The sequence below is a fragment of the Buteo buteo genome, chromosome 19 (assembly GCF_964188355.1).
Source record: "Buteo buteo chromosome 19, bButBut1.hap1.1, whole genome shotgun sequence".
Taxonomy (NCBI): Eukaryota; Metazoa; Chordata; class Aves; order Accipitriformes; family Accipitridae; genus Buteo; species Buteo buteo.
This window is the reverse complement of record NC_134189.1, coordinates 21,812,305-21,828,777: the sequence shown is the minus strand read 5'-3', so window position 1 is coordinate 21,828,777 and position 16,473 is coordinate 21,812,305. Positions and strand designations below refer to the sequence as shown.

Genomic DNA, 16,473 nt, shown 5'->3' with positions numbered 1-16,473 from the left:
TTTGTAACCTTGATCCTTCTTTCTTTGTCTCAGATCAGTGCCGTACTTGCAAAATCAGGTGACTACAAGGCAGAAATCCTTTCACCAGAGGGCAACACAGCAAGGGTGTGTGCCAATGAAAGAAAAACCTATGTTTGGGCTGTTAACCCCCACAAACTCGGTAAGTTTATCTTTTCATAACCTTCATATATCTCTGTTTGATCTTTCTCCTCTGTCACTCCCACCCTTCAATGCAGCATCAATAATCCACAGGCAGGCATTTCTGGACAGCTCCATTAATTGCTCCACAAATTTAGTATCAGACATCTGCTAAAGCTCCCTTAGACACACTGAATGAACTGTGAATTGTTCTGGTGTTTTATCTCTTCTGATTTTTGGTAGTCCATTTTAGGAAGAACTCTTTACTTGCCACATCATGTGTGAAATACTGGCAGGATTTCATGTGCCTATGATCTTTCAGCTGACAGTTTTGCACCAAACCAACTGTATTCATTAAGAATAAAATTTGTTAATAATTTTGGACTTGATTCTCAACTGGCAAAGAGGACATTGCTCCTCTCCAATTTTACACTTGTGTTAATTCACACCTCCTTCAAGTCAATATTACGTTTTTTTAAAAAGCAGTTACAACAGCTTGCATCTGTAAGTGCCCCAAAAGCTGAAGTACAAAAAATTATTAATTAGCAAAGATTCTTCTCAAAATGAACCACAGATGGATCTTTTCTTTAAAAGGTTGTTTCTAAAACCCTATAGTCAGTATGACTGGTTTCCTTCAAACTTACTGAGAAAGATGCAAAGTCATACTGAGATGAAAACTGGATATGCAGCAAAATAATACTGCAGAGCTGAAAAAAAGCAAGCTGCTGCCTCACCCTGGTAACTCTGATAATAATGCATTTTGTTCCAAGTAAAAAAGTCCTGTGGGTTTCCAGTTTGCAATGATTGCAGGGGTGAAGTGAGCAACGCCTGCAAAGCTGCTTACTTTAGGGTTGCTCCTCAGAGCTGCAGCAGCACCAAGGCTGCTTCTCAGTTGACAAATTCCATCTGAAGGAAAGAGGCAACGGAGCTATAACTATTGCAACACTGCCCTAGGCCAGAGAAAACTCAGCACAAGGCTAAGAAGAGGTGGAAACTGGTAGTGAGTACTGTCAGATTTTTGGCCAGGATCACCCCTGTTTCGTTCTTCACGCTAGGGCCCCAGGCAGCCTCTCCTTACCACTAGCAGACAGACGTGGAACCTTCATGAAATATGTTTCTGCTGAGCTGCCTTCAGAAAGAATACATTTCTCAGCAGTTGTCCTGACTGCAGCTGGGATAGAGTTAATTTTCTTTCTAGTAGCTGGTGTAGTGTTATGTTTTGGGTTCAGTATGAGAAGACTGTTGATGACACACTGGTGTTTTCAGTTGTTGCCAAGTAAGGTTTAGTCTAAAGTCAAGGATTTTTCAGTTTCTGATGCCCAGCCAGCAAGAAGGCTGGAGGGGCACAAGAACTTGGGAGGGGACACAGCCAGGACAGCTGACCCCAGCTGGCCAAAGGGATATTCCACACCATGTTACATCATGTCTAGTATATAAACTGGGGGTAGCTGGCCGGGAGGGGGGGCAGATCACTGCTCAGGGACTAGCTGGGCATCAGTCTGCGAGTGGTGAGCAATTGTATTGTGCATCACTTGTTTTGTGTATTCCAATTCTTTTATTATTATTATTGCTGTCTTTCTTTTTTCTTCTTCCTTTCTGTCCTATTAAACTGTCTTTATCACAGTCCATGAGTTTTACTTTTTTCTGATTCCCTCCCCCATCCCACTGGGTGGGGGGGAGTGAGCGAGCGGCTGCGCAGTGCTTAGCTGCCAGCTGGGGTTAAACCACAACAGCAGTCCATCAGCCTAGAAGAGGCAGAGAAAACCAGGGGTGACTGTAGACATTGAAGATAACTTTCTTTTCTTGGGTTGGTGGGTGGCTTTCCAGGCGAGGTGAAATTCACAATTACTGCTGAGGCCAAACTGAACAGCAGAGGTACTGTAAACAGCACATCCCCAGAAGATGAGACAATTCGCCGGGACACCCTGATTCGAACCCTACTTGTTGAGGTACGGTAGGAACTCTGCATGTGCTTTCTGCTTTGTGGAAACTGCAATTCCTATAGCTGTGGGTTAGAAGCAGTTAGCTAGCGTGAGGAGGCAAGGCAGATGACGCAGATAGAGCTGTGTACAGTAGGTTTCTCCATGTGAAAATAAGAGTGTAAAACACAGTGATCAGTGGCATCCGCTGTCCTTCGGCCACTGTCTCCTTCCTGGGACCATGAGCATACATGCCCTGACACCCTACAGATGTCAGTAGAGATGGAGCCAGAAGGGAGGAGATTCCATACCTTACCTATAAGTGCCTTTAGCCTGTGGTTCTAATACTGGGGAGGAGGGTGGAGGGCAGATATAAAAAGAAAAGGACTTAACTTGAGCATCATAAAGCAGCAGCCACATAGGATTAGCTGGAGAGAGTCCCTCTCAGAGGCTGGGAATGTCTATTTTATAACCGCTTTCTAAGAAGGAAGGTGCTCTGGACAGGGTGTTTGGTAAAAGGGGGAGGGAGCCATGGACTAAGAGGTATTCTAGTGGAGGTAGGAGTGGGTACAAGGGCTGCACTGTCTGGATAGCCACATCCACACACTGTTTTACACCGTTAAATTGCCACGGTTTCATGGTGATGTTCTATACTTTTCTTCTTCCCGACTACTTCCCTGCAATCAAACAGCCTGAAGGTATTAAAAAGGAATTGACTCAGAGCTCCCTCGTCTGTACGAAAGGTAAGGCAAGTTCATTCCTTCATTCCAGGGAGTCAGTGGAACAACTTCACTGGCTTGTAGGTTTTGTCCTACAAAACCAGAGACCCTTCCAGGGGAGGAAAGAGGATCTCAGGGTCAAGGTGCTGGGCTACAGTTCAGGATTTTCTGAGATACCTTTGACTCATTGGGCAAGTCTCTGCAGCGTTTTCTTTACCCAGACTGCAGATAGTAACAGTCACTGTAGTAATGCTTACGAGGTGAAGACTTCTGGAAAAAAGATGATTTTAACAATTCTTGTTGTTACGTTTTCTCATCAGGCATAACGATTTCTGAACCAGTGTCTCTCAGCCTGCCAAGAAACTTAGTGCAGGGATCAGCCAGAGCTTATTTTTCTGTCATTGGTAAGTTTAGAACTTAGACTAAAAACAAAAGTAAATGGCATTTCTCCTGTGCTGCACTAAGTGCCATCATGTATACACATGCAAAACTAATGTAAAATTGAGGAAATACTTAATCTTGACTTTAGAGGAAACATTTCCTACTTTGCAAAATGGCACAGAAAGACAAAAATTGCTCAGAATTCTCTCATATCAAACCAGGACAAAACAGTAAAATTCTTTCAACTTGCATTGCATTTCAGATTATATTGCATGAGCAAATCCTATTCTGTATAGTAAAACAGTTAATTCAGCTGAAAAGTAAGATAAAGCAGACATCTTTAAAAAAAATTGTTTTGATTTCTTGGGAAGAAGACTTCAGAACATTACTAACTGCATAATTTCAAATTTATGCTTTCACATAATGAAAATATTTGTCAGTCAATAAGTTCCCATAAAATAAGACTTTCAAGTCCCTATCAACTCTGCTAATCTTAAAGTCATTATTAAGACTGACAGTTCAGTGAAAATTTTTTGAGGTTCTGAACTCAGATTGCTTTCTAAACACAGTCGTTTTGCATGCCTGGGTCAGTGTGAGGTGTGCTCATACTGTGCAATACAGCCTCTGTAGCCCACTAGCATCATACCACACACATTCTCACATGTACACACAAAACGGGAAGCAGGTTGTAAAGGGCAGGGAAGTCTAACCCTTCTAAGGGTTCACGGATGTTTCTTAGAAGCCATGTCAGCCAGTATCGGTGCTCAGTTTTTTCTCAAATTCTCAGTTTCTCCCAGGTGTCCAGCATCAAAATAAAAAAAAAAAAAGGGGGGGGGGGCATTTCAGCCTTTATTCTAAGCTGTGTCTTTGGTTACTGTGATTACTCTATATTGGTCATTGCCCTTGGATTCATAGGGTAATATAAAGCAATGTATAATGCTGTGTAATAAAAACGTGTTTAAAATGACTAACTTCTTATGTCTTTCATTCTTCAGGAGATATTTTGGGTACAGCCCTGAGGAACATGGAGAACCTCCTCCACATGCCTTATGGTTGTGGAGAACAGAACATGGCCTTGTTCACACCTAACATCTATGCCCTGGATTATCTGAATAAGACTGGGCAGCTAACTGAAGAGATTAGAATCAAGGGTACTGGATACTTATCCACAGGTGGGAGGCTTTCAGATTCTTCCATCTAATATTTTGATTGTGTGCATTGAACTCTAAAGCTCTACATGGTGAACACTGATCTCTGAATTCTAGCACTGTGTTTATTGCACAGGAGCAGGCAATGCTCCCCAAAGAAGCATTGCTGTACTTCCAGGACCAAAAGCAGCTAGAATTCCTAGTGGCTGACATTATTCACCAGACATACATTACTAATTATTAAATCCAGAAGTCTTACTGCTTCAGTTGAATAAACAACCGAATTAGTCCTTTTCTGTGATTAGAAAATATGTCATCTTTTTTGTGTTTTCAGGGTACCAAAAACAGCTATCATACAAACACCAGGACGGATCCTACAGCTCCTTTGGTAGACGAGATAGGGAAGGGAGTGTATGGTAAGAGATGGCACTTTCTATTCCCCTAGTCCACGTCTTTAGGCTTTGAAAAAATGATCAAAGTATTAAGCAATTCTTATTTTCAATAGACTAAATGGACATAGCTCAATTAATATGGATCCCCTAGTAAAGGAGACATTCATAAACTGGAGAGAGTGTAACAAAAGGATGATAAGATGATTGGAGGCTGGAGTACATAATGTTCAGAGGGAGGCTGAAAGAAATGAGTTTGTTCAGCCTGTAGAAGAGGAGGCTAATGAGGAATCTGGGTAAAGCTTTCTGCTACCTAGATGGGGACTGTAGAAAAGACAGAGTCAGACTCTTGTCAGCGGGGCACAGAGTAAGGACAAGAATTTGTCCTTACTCAAGCTGCAACAGGGAAACTCCAACTGGGTAGAAGGAAAAAAAAATCCCCAGAAGAAGGCTGCAGCACTGAGACAAATGCCCAGAGAGGATGTGGATATCTCTGTCCCCGGAGAGTTTCACAGCATGATTGGACAAGAGACTGAGCAACCTGACAGAGCTTTGAAGTCAGCCCTAGTTTAAGCAGGTGGTTGGACTGGAGACTTCCAGAGGTCACTTCCCACCTAGTTTATTTCATAATTCTATAAATTATGATTAGAAATTACTATTCTCAATCATCAATCTGTGTCTATACTTTACCCCTGCTCTGAAAGAATAGTTTCAGCACAGTAATGGAGAAACCTCAGGTCAGTTTTTAATATCAGAATTTTAACTATCTTATTTATTTAAAACTTACAAACCACTTGTTTCTTTTACCTCAGACATTATGGAGTTCATTTTATGTCATTTTCTATGCAAAACCAGTTGCTGGTAAACCTTCTTTGTCTTGTTGACACCTTACCTGCTGTCTGTTTCTGGCTCACCTGCAGGCTCACTGCCTTTGTGTACAAGTCATTTGCACAAGCCAAACGCTACATCTACATTGATGACAATGTCCAGTCTCAAACTTTGATCTGGCTGGCAAGCAAGCAGAAGTCAGACGGCTGCTTTGAAAATGCTGGTTCACATTTCAACAATGCTTTGAAGGTAACCAAGACAAGTATAGTCCCAAACTTCCAGTCCTGTCATCGGGATTGATTTGGATCATTTCTGCCAGGCACAAGCTTATCACCACACCCTTGCTCTTCCTAGTACTGTTCTCTTGTGTCTTTCAGCAGGGCATGATTCTTATGTCAGCTATTGATGATGAGGTAGAAACAAGTAGAACTTTCAGAGTCAGAAATCTCGGGTTTTATTTTCCACCATTGCATTATGTGTGTTCAGCCACAGGCTATAATCTGCTTTATTGCATATGTGCAAAAGCCAAGAAAATGCGTGAAATAATTTTGGCTTTATCCTGAGTGAACTTGATCTTTCTTGTTCCTATGCACACGGGAGACAGAAATTACTTTGGATCCCAAACCTAACTAGTATCTGGACTATGAATTAATTCCTATTTTGTTTCTTTCTGGGACATCTGTCCTGACCTGTTCTTTGCTTGTTTTTTCTTCAGGGTGAAGAAGGTGGTGAATATTCACTCACAGCCTACGTTGTGGCAGCATTGCTGGAGGCTGGACACTCTGCTGCGGTAGGTGTTTGGTGCTGTTACGCTCTATTAGTCCAGTCAGCCATTTGTCGAACAATGCACAAGTCATAGTCCTCACATGCGTATTCTTTAACAGTGTGGTGAATACTGATTGTAGGACGGTAGGGTCAGCTGAGGAAATCTGTTTCTAGAACCCTGCAGTTGCTATAAGTACTTGATAAGTGTTACAAATCAGTTATGTATCTAGTTCCTATGGATTAACTTGGAAAATCCCCGAGGAGTCTGTTTGTGTTAAAGAATGGTAGTCTATGTAGGTGCAAAATCCAGATTGAATTTGCCCACTCCATCCAGAGTCCAGTTTGGAATTTTCTCTAAATTTGACCAGTCCAAAGTCCAAGCTACTCAAATCTTCAGTCCTACAAACTCTCTCTGTGCATTTAAACCCAAGCTGCGTTTCCATTTCCCTATGTCATTGTTAATAATGGAAGGAAATGATGAGCTGCTGGTTGCAATACTAGGCACGGGGGAATGAGTTGAGTTCTGTTCTCTGTAATATATTCCTGCATATCCTTGAAACCCTGGTTCATTGCTGACTTGGTTCTTTGTAAAATGGGGAAGATGAGAATTGTTCCCAATCTGACAAATATGTTCTAGGCATGATGAGTTTTGCAGGTCCCTCAGATACTGTGGTATGGGGCATCACTTAAGTACCTGAGACTGGCAGGATAAAAACATTGTGCAGAACCAAATAGTTCTTCAGCAACATGAATTTAGTTCCCAGTATCTTCATAAGAATCTCCAAAACTGGGGCCACATCTATAGTGAAGTTGCATAGGCAGGACATGGTTAGTAGTGTGTTGGTGATGTCTGAGCTGAAGCAGAGCTCACAAACATAGTCTGTAAGGCTAAAAGGGCTGAAGAGTTATCTTGATAGCTATAGCTAGCAAATGAGTAATAACATCCATCTGAGAGAGTCTGCTTCATCATGAGGTCTCAATACACTTTGCATAGTTCTGTAAATGATCCACATTTTAGAGCTAAAGCAACCAAGGCACAAAGGATTCACCTGCATAAGGTCATCTTGCAAGTCAGGAAAAGAACCAGTGCTCTGTTAGTCTGGCCATGCTGCCTCTAAATAAATGCAGATAAAAGGCAGCACCACTAGAAGGGCATTTTTTACAAGGTACACACTGCAGGCCCTTAAACATGCCATGGATCATGTGTATTTTTAGCATGAAGGGTCAGTGATGGCAGCTTAAACAGTGATGGAAGTATTTAAAGAGAAGCTGAGACACAATTCCAAGTACCTGACAACCCTACTATATTTTGCATTACTAGCATCCTGTCATTCAACGTGGCATGAACTGTTTGGAGACTGCATTTGGCAATGGGGTCCACAACCTGTATAACCAGGCCCTCTTTGCCTATGCTTATGGATTAGCTGACAAAGAGAAAAGATGCCAATTCTTCCTTGAGAAGCTGGATAAGGCAGCTACCAGAGATGGTAAGTGCAGTATGGCCACAATACAGGCAATACAGCTGGTGGAATGGCCTGTGGTATGATGTGAGCTGTTCTGAGGTACAGTTTTCTCATTCATGCTGCTCCCTTCCCATTTCATGCCTGCTATGCTACTGAATTTATCTTTATGAACTTCTCTGTCTCTTTTGGCTTCATGAAAGATTGAGCTGTGGCCTGATTTTCTTAGAATTATGAAATAATGTAGTTGGGGAGAGACCCCTGGAAGTCTCAGTCCAAGGTAGTGGAAGGAAACTAGTGTACCTAGTTTCCCATCGTGGTTTAACACCATCCAGCAACAAAGCACTACAAGGCCACTTGCTCATCTCCACCTGCTCCTGCAGGATGGGGAGGAGAATCAGAGGGAAAAGAAAAAGGTAGAACCTCACGTGTTGAGATAAGGACAGTTTACTGGGACAGCACAGGGAGAGAAGAAACAATAATAACAATAATACTAATAAAAGAATATACAAAGCGAGTAATGCACAAGGCAATTGCTCACCACCCAGAACCCGACGCTCTGCCCCCTCCCCTGCTGCAATACCCCCCAGCCAACTCCCCATTTATATACTGAGCATGACATGGTATGGAATATCCCCTTGGCTAGTTCGGGACAGCTGTCCTGGCTGTGCCCCCTCCCAGCTTCCTGTGAAAATTAACTCCATCCCAGCCAAACCCGGACATTTCCCCATCAGCCGCCCCTTCTACAGGCTGAACAAACCCAGTGCCCTTGACTATGCCATGTGCTCCAGTCTGCAACTGCCTTAGCATCCTTCTGCTGCACCGCCTTCCCTTCAACCCTGCTTTGACTTATACAGCCCCCTTTTATTAATTCCCTTCCCAACCTTTCCTGTTTTCTTTTCCATCTTGGAACTAAAACTTACCCGGTTCAGGACACTTGTAGCTGAAAAAGCTTTTGGGTAAAGGCAGAGAGGGAATTGTATGCCTATCTCCCACGTGATACTGTAGTGAATTAACCAGCAAGTAATTTTTCCACGCTTTTTACACCCCACTTTTCTGTTTTCAGGTGGCTCAGTTCATTGGCAAAGAGAAAATAAGCCACCAGCAGAACATTTCCCTGTCTTCTATTCCCGTGCCCCTTCTGCTGAGATTGAAATGACCAGCTATGTGCTTCTGGCTTTGCTCAACAAAGCCGAACTCTCTCCGGAAGACTTATCTTACATTTCTCGCATTGTGCACTGGCTTGTCAAACAACAGAACCCATACGGAGGTTTCTCCTCCAGCCAGGTAACAAGTGGGTGTGTGGTAAAAAGAGAGCTTCTGAGAGCAGTCCAGCCTGCAAGCTGGATCTCAATAGTATGACCTATCTTCCTGGCTGCATATTTGTTTGAATAATGTTTGATAAATGGTGCTTGGGTAAGTCTCCTCATCAAGGCACATCATGCTCTTCATATGCAGCTTCATACATATTTTAGTTTTAGGAAATGGGAACTTACCTGAGTTTCAAGTTAGCCATAGACAGCAGTCACTGTTGACACAGCATTATCCCAGGTTTCCTGGGATAATTCAAATCTATTGACCCAGAATGTCTATCTTGTCTCCTTAGCTCTTTGCAAAGTCCCCCTCCATTTATAAGCACTGACAAAGCGTCAGGGAAATGGGAGCTGTGCTAATCTCATGCACCAACTTACAGCTGGCCATCTATCTAATTAGGGATCATGTTCTTTTCAGGACACTGTTGTTGCTCTCCAAGCTTTAGCCCAGTATGGATACCTCACCTTCTCTAAAAACAGTCTTAACACAGTCAAAGTCAACTTCATGGAGTCCCCCAGTAAGACTTTCCAGGTGAATGACAAGAACCGCTTCTTACTGCAGCAGGCTTCCTTACCCACTATTCCAGGGAATTACAGCGTGGAAGTGAATGGCACTGGCTGTGTCTATCTGCAGGTAAGCAAGCCCGAAACTCAGCACCACCCCTCTGAGAACTAAGCAGGGGGTCCCCCATACCTCATTCCTCTCCATTCCTCATGCCAAAGCCACAGAAGCCTGCAAGCCTGTGACCATCTCACGCTTCCCATCTCTTTTAGACCACCCTGAGATACAACGTCCATTTGCCAAAAAAAGTTGCAGGATTTTCTCTCTCCGTACAGCCAGCCAATGCATCCTGCAAAAGCAACTTCCCACCAAAGTTTGACCTTGTCCTCTCTGCCAGGTAACTTCTTCTTATTGACCTACCCCCTCGCATTCCCAGTTTGGTAAAGCATCCAAGGAAAGTTTTAAGTACAGGCAGTTAACTGCTACTGTGCCGCTGCAGGAAGACAAACAGGATCACTGGGAGCTGAAAATGTCATTCAGTGGTCTCCTCTCCATTTGCAAACCAGACTAACAGAACTTTTCTCATTTTAGTTACACAGGAAACCGCAAAGTCTCTAATATGGCTATCATTGATGTGAAGATGCTCTCGGGTTTTGTTCCTGTAAGATCTTCCCTGGAAAAGGTAAAGAATGGGAGCAAAGTGAGTGGTAAACACCCAAAACATAGGAAGTTGATAAAAACAGTCCTTGGTTAGTAAATTGGAGCTCCATGAGAATTCTGCAAAGTCCCTGGGTATAGCCCTCTGTCACATACTCTGTGTCTCTGACCTGTAGCTGTTCACCTGCTGAAGACAAATCTGTTAGACATTGCCAGATCCAGTAGCCCAACAGAGGTGAGACTGCTGCAGCTTCATATCCCCAGGCCCAGCCAACAGCAAGGCTGAGTGTGTACTCCCAATAGGCAGACATGCACACTATACATATATATACTTATATACGTATATACATATATACACAGCTGGCCATACAGATCAACAGAGACAGAAAAGACAGTACTTAGAAAAACACAGATAGCACAAATGGCCTTATCCTGTTCCCCTTTCTGGCTGATCAGACTGAAAGCTCATTTGTGGAAAAGATAAATAAAAATATATATATGTGTGTGTGTATACACACGTACATATGTACATGCAAATACACAATGTGGATCACTCTGGTAGCTAACCTCAGACAGACACTCAGTCTGCCCAGTAGCTGCCCCTGGATCCTTGTTCTACCCAGTCGCTGGTACCTGGACACCTGCACCCTTGGGGCTGCAGCCCCACTCCAGTGGCTGGAACCAAGCCCCCAGCACCCACACATATGCATGGTGGGTACCCCCAGTAACCAGACTCAGGATGCAATTTCTGCAGCAGCTGAGCTTGGATCCCCTGATCTCCCAGTTGCCTCGTACACACACACACACAAATGAGTCTCCGCTAGCTGGTCTAGCCCAATAGTCCAGCCAGTATCTGCCCCCAAGACCTTATGGTCTCTCCAGTAGGAGGCTGGGACCTCATGGTCCCTCCGGTAGCTGACTCAGATCCTCTGGTATCTTCAATATTTGGCCCAGTCTTATGCCTGCTTCAGCAGCTGGCTACCAAGCCACTTAACTCACACACCAGCTCGTCCAGCTTTATAGTCACTAGCAACCACACACTGACATACACAGCCCCACACAACAAGCCTGAAGTCTGGTGTCTCAAGATGCCAGCATGCCAGATACACATTCCTGTGATCTGTGGTCGCCTCTTCAGTGGCTGGCACTGCACACACACGTGCACACAGAACAGAGAGCCCCTCACCCAGGAAAATAGTCAGGAACCGAGTTTAATAAGAAGCAGGAGAGACTGTGGTGACCAGGTGCAGGGTACGGCCAGACAAGTGTGCTACCCACCAACCTGTTTATGTGCAAACAGCCCCTTTTATCCCATTTTCCACCCTTTTTTCTCCCAATTGGACTTTGTCCTTTGTTACTTCTGATTCTTCCCCTAACCATCCTGTAAGAACCCTTTCTTGAGTGCCAGCATCCCCTACTCAGCCCTGTGCCCCTGCAGGCAGCACTCCCCTTAAGTGCTGCGGTGGCTCTGCTCAGGTTGCTGGCGTTTCCCTGCGCTCCTTCGTGTTTGTGTCTATGAGTCTTTACTCACAGGACCTAACAGAATCTAGGTAAGGAATACTTCTGCTGCAGTTAAAGTGCTCAAATGGACATTTTGCAATGTTATCCCTTTGACATGGTTATTCCTTCCTCTGCAGCACGGTTTAATAAACAAAGTGTATATTGCTCTTGCTTTACTATCCAGAAATTTGGTCATGATGATGACAATGCTGGGGAGAGCACTGATAAGCACCTCATTACAGTTCCTAGTGCAATTTAGGTTCTGCAAGGGGTGCATTATCTTCAGGCCATGGACTGCAATCTTCAAGTAGATAAAAAAAAGAATGCAATTCATTGTAGAGCCTGCTCATAGCTTGGTGCATTTATAATCATTCAGCGTTCCAGCCTGAATTTCTTTTTTGCCTAGAACTGTATGAAATTCATAACTTGTCTTTGGAAGATTTTTTCCATTGAGTTGTTACACTGTTTGGAATCCTACTCTTTATATGTACTTGGGAAAAAATAGCTGGTCTTTAACATTTGGAATATTTTGGGTTTGTGTGTTTTTATAGTAAAATAATTTTCCTCATATGCTTTTCTAAACTCTTTTTAAACTTTTGTTTTTTAAAATACACAGTGGACTAGCAAGTAAGTCAGCCTGAGCTGCAGAAATGGTCGTGTAATTGTAAATTCTCATTGAAATGAGAGCACTCTTAATGATAAAAGTCACACACGCCAAAGCTGACTCGTAAAACTGCTTATTATCGTAGTGATTGGTTTGCCCTCGTCAGGTGATGAACTTACTCAACGTGCATTTCTTATTTTGGCCACGAGATGGAGGGGTGGCACAAGAGGAGCAGCGGCAGCCCCTGTAAACGTATTTTGCTATCAAATCGTTATTTGTAAGTCTCCTTGGCAAGTCTCCTGTGTTAACACTGCCATCATTTGCCTTATTTAAAGGTTCAGTACCAGAATTCCGTTGTGGATCGTGTAGACATCAAGAACAACCACATCCTCTTCTACCTTCAGAAGGTAAGTTTGCGAGTTTTCTTTTTGGTTTTATTGAATTGGAAGTTTAAAACAGGCTCCCAGATAAAAGAAAAATCTCATTAATAGCAGATTAACAATACGCATGTTTTAAAGATGTAAAGGGACTCCACTCAGTCCAACATCAATTATATATACACAGTAGTTGTAGTCTACAGTGAAGAGGTACGCATTTATTACTTTTTGTGAAGAATGCTGTATGATTAAATAGCATTTCACAAACATAGCTAAGTTGCATTCCATATTGCAACAGTTCCCAGTCTACATAATATTGCTCAGCCTCTAAGTGATGCTACTCATCAGTTGATCTGACAGTGCTTTACAGGGAGTCAGTATCATCTCCTCCCTTTTAGAGAGATTTCTGTATGAAAAGAATAGTCCTCCCATATCAATGACGTTAATAAAGGGAATAAGAGAGGAGAAAGATGAAAATCAAAACACAAGGGATCTTAAAATACCAAGAAGGGAAGGAGAGAGGAAGCAAAAAGAAATAGTAAAGATATCTACCTCTCAAACAGTAATTTTTATTAGTTGGTCTCCAAGGACCTAATAAGGAAGATTGGAGTCAGTATTCTGAATTCACAGAGAAGCTGAGATGTTGAGATGTGAAAAGTTTACCCAGCAGGGCAACAGTGATGCAGAAAGTTCTCCAGAGCCCCTATCCATAGCTCCATTCCTATAAAGAGGTCAGCAAGATAAAAACAAGGACAAAGGGAGAAGTGAGCAGGGGCACAGTCCCAGGCATGCAAGAGAAAGCTTGAGAAGCTGAGGAAGCTGAGGAAAGTTCGGGACTTCTGGCTGCAAGAGTGTGGAATGAGGAACAGAAGCACAGGGAAGGATGGAGATCTTGGATTCAAAGTGATTAATGAGAGAAAAGTGGAGAGAAGAGTCATAGGGGTACTGACGGTGATTTTAGCTGGGAAAAGGCAAGGAAACAAACTAACAACTTTCAATGGCAGGATGAATGGTGATGTGCTGAAAGCCACAGAAACCTTGGAAAGGTTGGGGTAATTGTCAATGAAAATACGAAGAGGAAGAAAGAAAACAGCACACAATATTAGCAACAAAACATATTTAGCAACAGCTTTTAAATAATTATCTGACTTGACATCAAGTTTACAGTCTGGAGAGAACTGTAGAATGGCACTTTGTCACCCAGTCTGACCCAGAAAAGCAGCTGTTCAACCTTAGCCTCAGGGGTACATATGAAAAGAAAGTCTGATGCATTTTCTTGTCTTGCCATTTCCAGGTCTCCCGGAAGGATATCAGCTTCTCCTTCAGTGTGGAGCAAAGCTTGCCAGTCTCAGATATCAAACCAGTGCCAGTACATATATACGATTACTACGAAACAGGTAGGTGACCTCACCAGGCCAGAGCAAAACCTGTGAAATCAAAGGATTGATCTCAGCATTTACAAGGTGCAGACAGCAGATTTTCCCTTGAGCTTTCTGTGCAAGCTTCTCTTCACTTTCCTGCATTTGCTGCTTTTGTTAGGAGAGACAAGTGGAGAGCAAGTTAGGAGTTCTGCTGCTTTTGATTACCAGACTGCAAAGGATTTGCAGAGCATAGACAGTTTCTGCACCCCTGTCTTTCCATTTCTTTCTTCATTTCAACATGAAGCAGATTAGAAAGTGATACGCCAGGAGTTGCTTTCTTACAAGCTACATACAGGAAGAAGTGTGGTTCTACTTTCTTTCCACAGTTTGACCATGATGGTTAAAATCAATAACTCAAAGGCAGCAGTGTTTCTGACTTCCCTGATCTGGGTTATCTCCTATTTTTGCTTTGTATTGCCATAGGAGGCTGCAGTCAAAGAACTCTTCCTTAGTGGAATTTAAATACTTCAGTAGGAATGACAGTCCCACTGAACTCAAGAGGAGTTTTAGCACCTAACTAGAAAATTAAATGCATGACCACCGTTCTCGATCTGTCCTCAAGGAACTACAACTGCATCAGACATTACCCAGTTGTGGAACTTACGTTATCAAAACTGTGGCTGAGGTTCCCCTGTGCTTTTCTCAAACTTGGCACAACCTTTGGGAACTGCATCCTAGCAGATAAGCAGCAGTATCCAGAGAATTGACTCTGGAGTGCATGTTCTGCCACCTGATCCACATCTTGCGTGGTCACAGCAATGTTGTGTCCTCACAAACACGGCAGAGGAGGGCATTGGGCTCTGACTGTGCACCCCTGCAACTGGGTGCCTTCACAACTGGAAGACTACCACAAAATCTGGTTCATAATGTGTTAATCACAGGCGCACATGGATTGGGGTCAGAATGGTTTCTCACTCTCACTTTCTTTCTTCTTTCCAGATGAATATGCCCTCGCAGAATACACAACACCCTGCTCCCCACCTTCCAGCTGAAATTAGATATATGCCAGAAGAGGTAATGGTTCAGAAGGTATCAGGCAAGCATTTGTAGAGGAAGAAGAGGCTAAGAGACTTGGTTGTTTCTGGGAGGGCAATGACCCATTCTGGCCCACACTTCAAAAGAGCTTGGGTCAGGGTGGATCAGAAACTCCAGATAAAGTGCTTTTCCTAACAAGGGACATACTGGGCAATTGTAAACCATGACCATCCAGCTTTTTGGAAACTCATGACATATATTCCAGTGAGAGCTTTGTCTAAAGGTAAACTCCTGAAACGTGTACTCTTGGCCACAGATTCCTCTTAAAAAATCCAAGATTAGGAGAATAACCTGCTGCTGCTGCTGCTTCTGTAGATTTTATTTGTTTTGGTCTTTCCATTTATCCTGAAGGAAGATTCTGAAGAAATTACTTTGATCCTCACCTTTTTCAGTGACTGAACTGAATCATTTAAAGGTATCAGAATTCTAGTCACAGGAAGGCAACTTTTATGCAGTTTTTGACTCTATTTAGAAAGAAAGGGTTTTTTTCAGATTAACATCTCATATTTTACTGTTCTTTGTAATAAAACCTTCTAATGGCAATGCTATTTGTCCCAGTCTCCACTCCTTGTTGTATCTAGAAATGGGTGCTGTGAGGTATTTCATAAGCTAAAAAATTCATACCTTGGACAGGGCAACCAATTACAATGACACGCTGACATCAGTGACATCTTGTGGCACAGACAGGATCGGGGCCCTGGCTTATGTGATGGAAGCTTTCTACCCAAAGCCTAACGCTGGGAGAAGCTAGAGAGCTGTAACACCAAAGCTCTTTGAAAAGGGATTAGGGAGGAATGGTGTATCCAATGGAGCCCTTGGATGGAGAACAATGAGAAGACTTGGAGGGAGTGAAAAATAAAGAGAGCCACAAGGAGCTTATGATGGAGTAGCAAAGTACAAGACATTTGCTGTCTTGCTTTCTGCATTTAGATACAGCAGACAGACAGCACTGTGGCTACTGTCCCTCACAGTCTGCAGAGACCTGGCATGACCTTCATCCTGACTAGATCACACTGGTGGAAGGACACAGAAACCAACTGAATATCTGTAACAATCTGAGCAGACATCTGCTAATTGAATCCTATCACTGAGCTCCTGTTTCTTCAGCTGGAATGTTAGACATAGTCTTAGTTACAGTCTTGGAAGATACTAGCTGATTTATCATGAAAGTAGGCTTTTCAAAGCGGATTTTGATTCCTACAAACACTTTACTCAACAGCAACGTGCCCGCTGTGAGACAGATCTCACGATAACACAGGAGAGGAGCAGCCCTTCCTACACCCCGAGAGCTCTGTTCAGCAGGGCGTCAGGCTTGCC

At 43.1% G+C, this 16,473-nt stretch overlaps 1 protein-coding gene across 1 annotated transcript in view; it reads left to right on the top strand.

Moving 5' to 3' along the window:
• LOC142042090 (ovostatin-like) overlaps nucleotides 1–15,691 on the top strand; it is a 32,602-nt gene extending 16,911 nt beyond the window's left edge. Inside the window, exons 20-35 of the mRNA XM_075051604.1 lie at nucleotides 34–160; nucleotides 1,966–2,087; nucleotides 2,749–2,800; nucleotides 3,097–3,180; nucleotides 4,153–4,329; nucleotides 4,640–4,721; nucleotides 5,615–5,771; nucleotides 6,238–6,312; nucleotides 7,609–7,774; nucleotides 8,814–9,034; nucleotides 9,479–9,694; nucleotides 9,835–9,959; nucleotides 10,154–10,244; nucleotides 12,659–12,730; nucleotides 13,995–14,097; nucleotides 15,061–15,691. Of these exons, the coding sequence (XP_074907705.1) occupies nucleotides 34–160; nucleotides 1,966–2,087; nucleotides 2,749–2,800; nucleotides 3,097–3,180; nucleotides 4,153–4,329; nucleotides 4,640–4,721; nucleotides 5,615–5,771; nucleotides 6,238–6,312; nucleotides 7,609–7,774; nucleotides 8,814–9,034; nucleotides 9,479–9,694; nucleotides 9,835–9,959; nucleotides 10,154–10,244; nucleotides 12,659–12,730; nucleotides 13,995–14,097; nucleotides 15,061–15,113 (1,923 nt within the window). The 3' untranslated portion in view covers nucleotides 15,114–15,691. The remainder of the gene's footprint in view (nucleotides 1–33; nucleotides 161–1,965; nucleotides 2,088–2,748; nucleotides 2,801–3,096; nucleotides 3,181–4,152; nucleotides 4,330–4,639; nucleotides 4,722–5,614; nucleotides 5,772–6,237; nucleotides 6,313–7,608; nucleotides 7,775–8,813; nucleotides 9,035–9,478; nucleotides 9,695–9,834; nucleotides 9,960–10,153; nucleotides 10,245–12,658; nucleotides 12,731–13,994; nucleotides 14,098–15,060) is intronic.
• The last annotated feature ends 782 nt before the right edge of the window (nucleotides 15,692–16,473 follow it).